The sequence below is a fragment of the Centropristis striata genome, chromosome 16 (assembly GCF_030273125.1).
Source record: "Centropristis striata isolate RG_2023a ecotype Rhode Island chromosome 16, C.striata_1.0, whole genome shotgun sequence".
NCBI classification, from domain to species: Eukaryota; Metazoa; Chordata; class Actinopteri; order Perciformes; family Serranidae; genus Centropristis; species Centropristis striata.
Genome location: NC_081532.1, coordinates 12988777 through 12998049, shown reverse-complemented (window position 1 = coordinate 12998049; position 9273 = coordinate 12988777). Strand labels below are relative to the sequence as shown.

The 9273-nt window shown below is 37.5% G+C and overlaps 1 protein-coding gene across 1 annotated transcript; it reads left to right on the top strand.

The window, feature by feature from the left end:
* Positions 1 to 1855: 1855 nt before the first annotated feature.
* On the top strand, positions 1856 to 7445 carry LOC131987712 (phospholipase A and acyltransferase 4-like). Its single transcript, XM_059352560.1, has 5 exons — positions 1856 to 1936; positions 3098 to 3217; positions 4968 to 5076; positions 5187 to 5449; positions 6929 to 7445. Exons 2-5 carry the CDS (start codon positions 3203 to 3205, stop codon positions 7067 to 7069), a joined length of 528 nt encoding a protein of 175 aa, XP_059208543.1. The 5' UTR covers positions 1856 to 1936; positions 3098 to 3202; the 3' UTR covers positions 7070 to 7445.
* Positions 7446 to 9273: the final 1828 nt, after the last annotated feature.

Genomic DNA, 9273 nt, shown 5'->3' with positions numbered 1-9273 from the left:
ATCTGAGAGGGGGGAATTTCTTCAAACATCCTGCAGAGCTAAAAGGCCGGTGGGATCCCTGGGCTGGTCTGATTGAGGGCTTCCTGTTTTAAGCACTTAATGAGGAACTGGGGAGAAATTTAACTTACAGGTCTCCCAGCTTGGACGCTTTCCTGCAAATCATTTTTTCAGTTCACTCTGTCTGATATTCCCAACATTCACCTGCCACTGCTACATTTGAGCAAGTGTATTAGATTTTCTTAAAGCTGCTTTGATGGAGTTTGGCCATTCGGGGGCTGAGGAACTCCAAAGCAAGCTGACAGACAAACAGTTCTGACCCATCATTATCTAATCAGCTTGTTATATGCAGATAATGGCCGACTTTCACTTCCAGCAAACACAGATTATCATTCTATTGTATAGTCTCGTTTCTGGCAAAATGATAAATGTAAGTCCAATGTACCCTCCTTTTAGCTCTGATTTGGTCTCCACCAGCTCATGTCTGTCAGCTGCAGAGTGGAAACATGGGCTGACAATAATGCACATATAAAGAGACATATTTTATTCTCCATTTTGGCTTTCAGGTCACATTCAGTTTCTTGCATGCAAACCGGGAAGTGCTTTAAGCTGCATTCTACCGAAAATTCCTGCAGGGGGCGCTAAGTTTGGCTGCAAAAACATTTCTGTCCATTCATTTCAATGCAAAATAAGAAAACTTCTCACTTGATTTATTACCTCAAAACATTTTTTTTTAGGACAATACTATAGTCTCAATCGCTAGTAAAAAATCTTCTTCAAGACAATTTGATGTTAATAGTTCAAACAATGGCCCCATTTAGAAGAAAATAGAAGATAAAGAATGGTATGATTTGGTGCGTATCCACAGCACTGTGTCAATAAAGTTATATATAACGTTATATAGATATAAAAAAGGTTGTTTAGCGGTTTGGTCTCAAAACTTTGACCCTTTCACTTTATTTTCACTTAATGACATGACACACTTAATGACTTAATGACTTAAAGTTTATTTGGACGATTTGTTCAGTAAAAATGTCTTGTTCAGCATTTGGTTGGACTAACAGACACTCCAAGGAGTCGCTGTGCATTTTTCTGAGCTAAGTAACATACATTTTGTTTTGTTTTTTGCTAGCCAAAACTAACATCCCAGTTAAAGCTAACATGAATTAGCAGCGGCTTCGCTCAGTCAGGTTGCCGGTGTAGAGAGGCGTGAGGTCAGTATCGTCAGATCCCTCTCGCTCCTCCAGAGTCCAAATATGGTCTGCTCTCCGTATCGGAAACAAGATGGCGACGCAAGATGGAGACGAGTGTAACGCTGAACTCGATGCTGTCAGGCAGTCTACAAACCAATGGGTGACGTCACGGTCACTACGTCCATTATTTATATACAGTCTATGATGCAAACCAAGCAATTTCAAAAGAATCTGAATAAATGGATAATGTTGAAAACAGCATTCCACACACTAATGTATAAATGGAATGGCAACAACCCTGAAAACCTGCATTCTTTTTAATGGCCAGCAGGGGGCGACTCCACTGGTTGCAAAAATAAATTAGATTGTATCAATAGGAAAATGACCCTACTTTTTTCACATGCTTATTCTTTCTCATTAAACATTTTCCGAATGAGTTTATGATCTCAATATGTCGCTTAAGTGTAAGTTTAAGTGTAAATTTGATCAAGATGTTACGTGCCAGAGGACTGTTTGTGTGTGTTTCTGCCTCTCCTCCTCCCCCCTCCTTTCTGTGTCCTTCCCAGGTGCTGATTTCCACCTGTGGAGCTGGCCAATCATAGGTGGTGTGTTCAAGCTGAAAAAGGACCATTCTGAGGATCACGGAAGCCATCTTGTTCTTGTTGTGTCTCTGTCTTTGAGACTGGAGTTTTGACGTTTAAAATTCGACTTGTTAGTGCTGTTTGTGGTGGTGAGGTTGGGACTAGGTAAGTTGGGGGTACCCTATACATTTTGCATTCACGTAGGTTATTTTCTGTTACTCCATTAGTTTATTGGTTGTGCCACCCCTGTATTGTTTTGAAAAGCCTTTTTTGTAGAGCAGTTAGTTAGGCCTTTTGTTTGTTTGTTTGTTTTTCTTCACAGCTAGTTTAGATAGACCTTCTTTTGGCACAATCACTTGTCCCATCCTCCCCCACCTTACTGTGTCTTTCTTTTGTTGTTCATAAAATAAATCATCATTGTTCACATCACTTTTGACTTTGTTTGATTTTCTGATTGTCATGTTATTGTCTGCTGGCTGGGTTTGGTCAGTGGGCGTAACAAAAATGATCTTTTTGAATAAATTTAAACCAAAGTATCAGTTTGCAGTGAGAGCATCTTTATTTGCCTCCCTGCGAAAGGTGAGATATTTCACCTGGTTAACTGTTAAATTTAATGAATAGTTTTATTCTCCATTTGGAGTGACAGTATTGGGTAGGTTAATGACAAAGCCATGTTGCCTTGTTTGCCCTTGAGCAATTCATTGTGAGCTATCCCATTTACAAATTCAGTCCAGAAGGACGCTTCATTAACTTACCCATCCATCTTTGACTCTCTGTATCAATGAGGTTAAGGTCTCTGCCTCCCCTATAAGCTGAAATATATATATATTTGTATTATATGTATGGGCTGCAGATTATCTGTCTTGAATTGTGTGTGTTAGTTAAGTGAAGCCGTGTTGTCTTTTCATCAAGTCTCCTCAATGTCTACTGGGTTGCCAAAAACCTTATTCACTAACCTGTTGAAAAGGCTGGTTTATTCATTGTAAAATTGACATTGAAAACATTGAAACATTTTAAATGAAAATCTGCCAATGATTTGATAAGATTTGTTTAATTGAGCATAAAGATCAGGTCACAAACTTTGTCCTGAGAGCTTTGCAGCAGCATGAGCGCACCTACTGAACAACTCACAAGAAATGAAACTTAGCCTTTGCAGCTTTATCACACTCAGCACCACTTGGCATTTCCTCAAGTACAACATTTAATTTGAGTCATCCAGTCAATGATTTGCAAATTGAGGTCATGCTGCCTTGTAATTCAGTGTGTACCAATGTGCTTATCTAATCTATGGCTGTTTGCATCTTGCGTTTTATAACGCATTAACAGGTGAACACTTTTCCTTCTGAGACGTAAGCACACTTAGGTTTCAGTCTCAAGCAGAGATAAATTGGCTGCAGGTCTGTCTCACCTGACAGATGAAGAACTGAAGACATGGCTCCAACACTGGTGAGTCTCCCGCTCTGCTGCCACTGATGGCTAAGTGTAGATTTAAGTTTGGCTTCAATTAAAACTAGGAATGGGATTAATAATTGATGATCGATTAATAGTCCTTAAGAATCTGGTCGATCACATGGAATTTTTAATTGATCTGTGTATTTTTTTATTTTTTTTTATTTTAACCATGACTGCGTATCAGTATCACTGAACTGAAACGAGCCTTCAGTTCTGCGGCCGTACGTCAATAAGCCAATGAGCTGAGAATTAAGTTAAATAAAGCTAAAGTTTGCAAACTGAAGTTGCAATAACAATTATAAAACACACAGAAATACAAGAGTATTAATTTGAGCAAAACTAGCTTACTGTATGAACCCTAGCTAGCATGAAATACAAGGTTTAATTTGATCCAAAACTTATTTAAAAACAACACATTTAAATATTCAAGATTACTGTGAAAACTAACCTCATGCCTCTTTGCAGGCTAAAAAATTGAACTCCTTGACGTTATCTTTACAGTTTAATCTCACTTGAGTTTGTTTTACGATCGACAGGAGGTCTCTGTTCATCCTTTCAAAATAAAAGCTTTCGTTATCAAAACAGGCTTTTGTTTAGTACTGTATATCTTTTATTTTGTCTATGTATGCATGTTTTTATACATACTCGATGTATAAAAACATATTATACATACTCGATGTATAAAAACATAGCGATTAATTGATCGTTAACGTTATACATGCTTGAGTTGGCAGGTTTCTTCCAAACACCCATCCCTAATTTAAACTCAAACAAGATTGTGTTCTTTTACAGGAGCAACATTTTAAAAATACTTATTAGTATATAAATGTCATGTGTTAAGTATTCAAGGATTACAAATCATAATCTTAATTGCTCCCAATAACTTTACTTTGCTGCTGTAAAGCAAAGATTACATTAAGATAAATAAAAAATATATAGACTATATAGGATGACGTGGCACAAGTGGAATATCTTAACATTAAAAATTGCCTTATTTATGTGGTAGAAAACTTAAAATCTCCCAGTGTCGACTAGATGTTTCCGTGCACGTAGCTCCTTTAACAACATTTCATGCCCAGTTTATAAATAAACTGGGCGTTCCTGTGTACCACCTGTTCATGATTCATACTCTGATACATTCGTTTTTGTGAAATGTCAGTTAGATAAGAGGAGACTAATTTCAAAAAGGAACTTCATTACTGAAAATGCCCCCTTTTTTCAAATTAGACAGTCTGAGTTTTGTTAGATTTTACTTTTATGTGGTTGGGTTTAGGAAAAAACTATCATGGCTTGGATTAAATATTTTATGTTACTGAATGTATGTATGCCAGGATACTTATAAGATATTAAAATTACTTATGAATTACTTATGATTTTAGTTTCACATGGGACACAACCCCCAGTCTCCTGGGTTAAGTCCTGTTTTCTAGGAAACATCCTTCCTCCTGACGTGGACTTTCCTGTTCTTTATACTGTCACAATTACTATGACCACTAGGGTTTGGCACCTAACAATAAACACAAATATAGCAGGCCATTTAATGGACTGAAAACAGCCTTCTGGAGCCACTATTCAAAGAAGCTGTCCCCTTCTAATCCATATCTACAAGGCTGATAACAATGCTTTAAGTGTATTTGTAAACCGTAGCCTTTATAGTATTGAGAAACTGTAGAGGGTAACTAACTATTTACACAGAACACATGTCAAGTTTATAATTTTTATGTTTCATTCTTCTTTTTTAAAGTTTGAGCATGGTGCAAAGCCTGGGGACCTGATTGAGATCTTCCGTGGGACATATGAGCACTGGGCCATCTACATCGGTGGAGATGAAGTTATTCATTTGATTCCTCCAAGTGAGTGAAGTGCTGCACTCATGACATTCATATTGGAAGATCATCTATAACCTTCTTATCCAATCCTCTTTATTTGACCTTTTTGTCCGTCTCTTCTATGATACACACAGATGATGAGTCAAGCCCTTTTGTGTTGGCGTTGTTGGACAGCAACAAAGCACAAGTGAAGCGTCAGAAGATCTGTGAAGTGGTCCTCTCCAATCGTTTCATCATCAATAACCTCCTGGATGACAAGTACGAGCCTCGTGATCCTTACATGATCGTGAATGATGCTTGTAAGATGGTCGGTCGGGAGCTGCCGTACTCTCTCACCAGTTTCAACTGTGAGCACTTTGTCACTCAGCTACGATACGGCAAACCGGAGTCTCGACAGGTGAGTATCCTTTGAATCCGGTATAGGAATGGCAGACTGCGCCACCAGGAATTTAAACTACCATATAGAGAGGCAACAATAAACTAAATGTCTAATACTGAATAAGGCTGATGATAAATAGTATCAAAAATAAGAAAAAAATGTTTTTCCAGTACAATTTCTATTTCTTCCCATTATAAATATGCAAGTTTGGTATTATTTTGGTTAGTAGTATTAGTTGATTTACTTAAATTTGGTTTTCAGCCCACATCTGGACATCAGAATTATTGAGTACCAATGTCAAAGTATACATTCACACAACACTTTAATTATTTTTTTCTCAAGAGGAAACAGCGTGAAATAAAAGTTCATTCAGCTAAAAACAAACCTTTTCATTTATTATAACAGAACATAAAAGATTTATTTTAACCTACTCTGTTGATGATTTAGTGGGAAATCCCTTCATTTAAGTGATACACAACCTAGTGTGTTTCTGCACCAGGACACCGGATGACTTTATCATAAAAGCGTCTCATTTATTGTAACAATACACAGTCTACTTCAGTTGATCAGAAGCAGATGTGGTGCTAAATAAATTGTGATTGCTCATATCTCAAACAACAGAGGATGATTAATAGGGTGATTTGCAAGGATTAAAAAAGCTTGTTTAATCAACCCAATTAGTGCATCTGTCACATTCACTGTGTTGTGGCTATACATAATTATCCAGAGTGACTACAGCTTGATATTTTTTGGGTATAGTTTTTATATTGTATACATTAGGTTTCGTTTTACTGCCTCATGTACAGTTTTACTATCATTGTTATCGTATTCCCTGCTGAAATATAGCATCTACACATACCAATGGTATTTAAAGAAAATTAGATATTTTCTTTTTCTCAGGGAACTGAGAACCTTAAATACATCAATGGTTTATTCAAAGCCACCAGACTCCTTTGACAAAAATTATTTTACCCTGCAGAACACAGGAGTTGCTGGTCTACCGCTGCCTAGATTGATTAGTTTCTTTGTGTTGCTCTGTGACTTTGGTGCTTTAAAGGGTTAGATCAGATGTACAAAAGTCTCACAATAACACAAATAAAGAAAATAGAAAATAGAGGTGGTAGAAGTGGCAGTGGTAGAACAGCAAGTTTTGTGTTCTTGTGACACACACAAGAGAGCCTAGCTGGATAAAACACTTAAGTTCCTTGTCAGAAAGGTCTGTCTGACGCCAAGATATTAAGTTGAAAATAAAAGTATCGCATTAATGTCAGTTTAAGTTACAGCCCTGTTTAAAAAGTCGGAACTGAAGTCGTCCTCTATGCTGGACATTATTGTTTTAGCTCTTTTTCACTGACAAATGGCAGGCTTCATAGTGAGCTAGCTAATGTTGCTTGCTCCTTGTTGTGGTGGTTCTACAAATATCATACCATAATTTTAATAATAATCAAGAAAATCAGCTACATGACCTTCAACCTGCCACCCATTTGTCTTTTGCAGGTTAAGACAGCAGCTGTGATCGGAGGTGCAGCTGTAGTAGGTGTAGGCCTCTTAGCTTTGGGCGCCGTTCTGTTCGGCAGCTTGCACAACAAGGACCGCCGCAACGACAGGCACTACTATGACGACGATGATGACGACTAAACCTAAACATCATAAGTGACAGCAATGAGACACAATGAAAGGAAATATCTAGCTATTGTTTAGGGCAATCTATGTGGCTATGATTATGATTTAAACTATTCAAATAAACTACTGCACATGCGCAAAATGAATAAGTTGTCTTTAAAGTTGAAATAAGTTATATATAAATGCACGGCTGTTAAATGTTATATTTGATAAAAGTTTGTTTAATGTTTGAAATTAGTAGAATATGAAGAAAAAAATCAAGTGACAAGTGAGGCAATCTTGTATTAAGATTTCAATCTTGAAGTTGATTACTGTATTAATGTTTGTTTTTTTGTTGTATACTGCATTGATATTTTAAAAATTAAATGGAAACCATATAAAGAAAAATAAACTTTCTGGGGGTTCTGTTATTTACAGTCTGATGCTGATGCACAAAATGTAAAAGCATTTTCACTGTGTGAAGAAGAGATACATGTTGCATTTACATGACTGTCAGTAGATGATTATGCTTATGATAAATGGTGCAGAGTATATGTTGGTGAGGTCATCCACTGCAGGCATAATGCGAGGCAAGTAGCGGCGTCTGTGAGTCTTGAGTTTTCTTTTCTCACTTTAATCTAGTTCTTTTCTTCATAAATGTACGACTTTAATCTCTGAAATATTGCCCTCCTCCCACAGCTTTTTTTTTTAACCTATTTACATATTTAACCTAATACACCAAAAGCAGGATGTTTACTTTTTATCTATATTTCCCAAATTTAGATTAAAAAATAATCACCAACATTACATACAGCCATAGTTGTTTCTATCATTCCAAAGCCTCAGAATCCAAACAAATACTGTATGTAATTAATATTCCTGTTTTCTTGAGAGAGGCACTGAGTGCGAAACTAGAGGGCATTACAGTGTAAAAAAAAAAAGACAGCCAGAGGAAGAGGAGAACACTGGGTAATGTTTTTCTTACGGTATAGTTATGAGCTTAAAGGGTGTTTATCCCCCGTAATCTCTGTGCCAGCATTGTGCGGCATCACAATCTACCACTGTTCATGCGGACCCCTGGCAGGTGGGGAAGAGCAGATTCACATAAGACCATGTGCAAGCTGTGTGCACACAGTCTCTTCTTCTTCTATCTTTGTGAGGACCAATTAAATGTTTAGTCCCTTTAAGGCTAAAGGAGCTTTTTTTTATGTTGAAGGTTAGACTTTTTTAAATTTAAGCTCAGGTAAGGGAAACATTAAGGACTGGGAAATCTATTAAGCTCACAATGGTCCTCACAAGTACAAGTGTGTGAATGTGTGTGCATTGGCAGCAGATGTGTGTGTGTTCCTGTTGTTCCTACATAATGAGGACCGCAGCAACTATTTAACCAATGGAGTGGGGCCATTTTAGTAAAATAAATGTTCTGACATAATATAAAGGCAGGCATAAAGGGTCAGTACTATCATGTTAAATTTTTAAGCTATATTTTGATTTATAATACAAATAGTGACATCACCTACAGAAACTCACTCTTATATTTTGCTATTTAAACTGCTTTTGACTAAATATGGCTAAAATATCACTTTTAAATCCTTAACACAAACATACAATCTGATGATTAATTTTTTTGCAGTGTACTGTAGAAACAGGCCTCGGGGCTCGTGGCCAGGCCAGTAAAGCTGCTAGCAGGTGGGGCCAGTTGGGCTCGCCTGGTCCCCAGAATCAGCACAGCACCCCACATTGTTCCTGAGGTCACCGCCTGAGAGCTCCATGAAATCCAGAGTGGGCTGCAGAGGCTCGGGTCGTGGGACCGGCTCCAGAAATAATAAAACCTCATACTCTCCACGTTTCGAGAGTTGGAGAAGATGGCTTATCATGGCTGATCATTAGGCTCAGAAATAATCACCATGCATAACAAATGTGCAGCTATGTCATTGGTGGCCCTGATATAGAGACATCTTGACAATATGCAGGATTTCAGAGCGAATAGTGATACATAAACGTTGGTTGTACATTTGCATTTAGCTTTTACCACTCAGCTCTTGAGTTTTCAACACAATCTCCACGGTATGATCCTGTGATATCAGCTGCATTTAGGAATTTGGCAAGAACCAGAATTCAGTTTGTTGCCAAATAGAATTTGTCCCACTGCTACAGTCGATAATAGCTGGCATTGTGGAGTCAATTACAGGCAACGGTCCCATTTTGATAGAATAAATAATTAGGAATAAAGAAATATA

Bases quoted from the DNA above. Each gene is read 5' to 3' on its own strand.
- LOC131987712 (XM_059352560.1), top strand. The intron at 5,077-5,186 runs GTGAGTGAAGTG...TGATACACACAG, and splicing joins TATTCATTTGATTCCTCCAA to ATGATGAGTCAAGCCCTTTT. The intron at 5,450-6,928 runs GTGAGTATCCTT...TGTCTTTTGCAG, and splicing joins GCAAACCGGAGTCTCGACAG to GTTAAGACAGCAGCTGTGAT.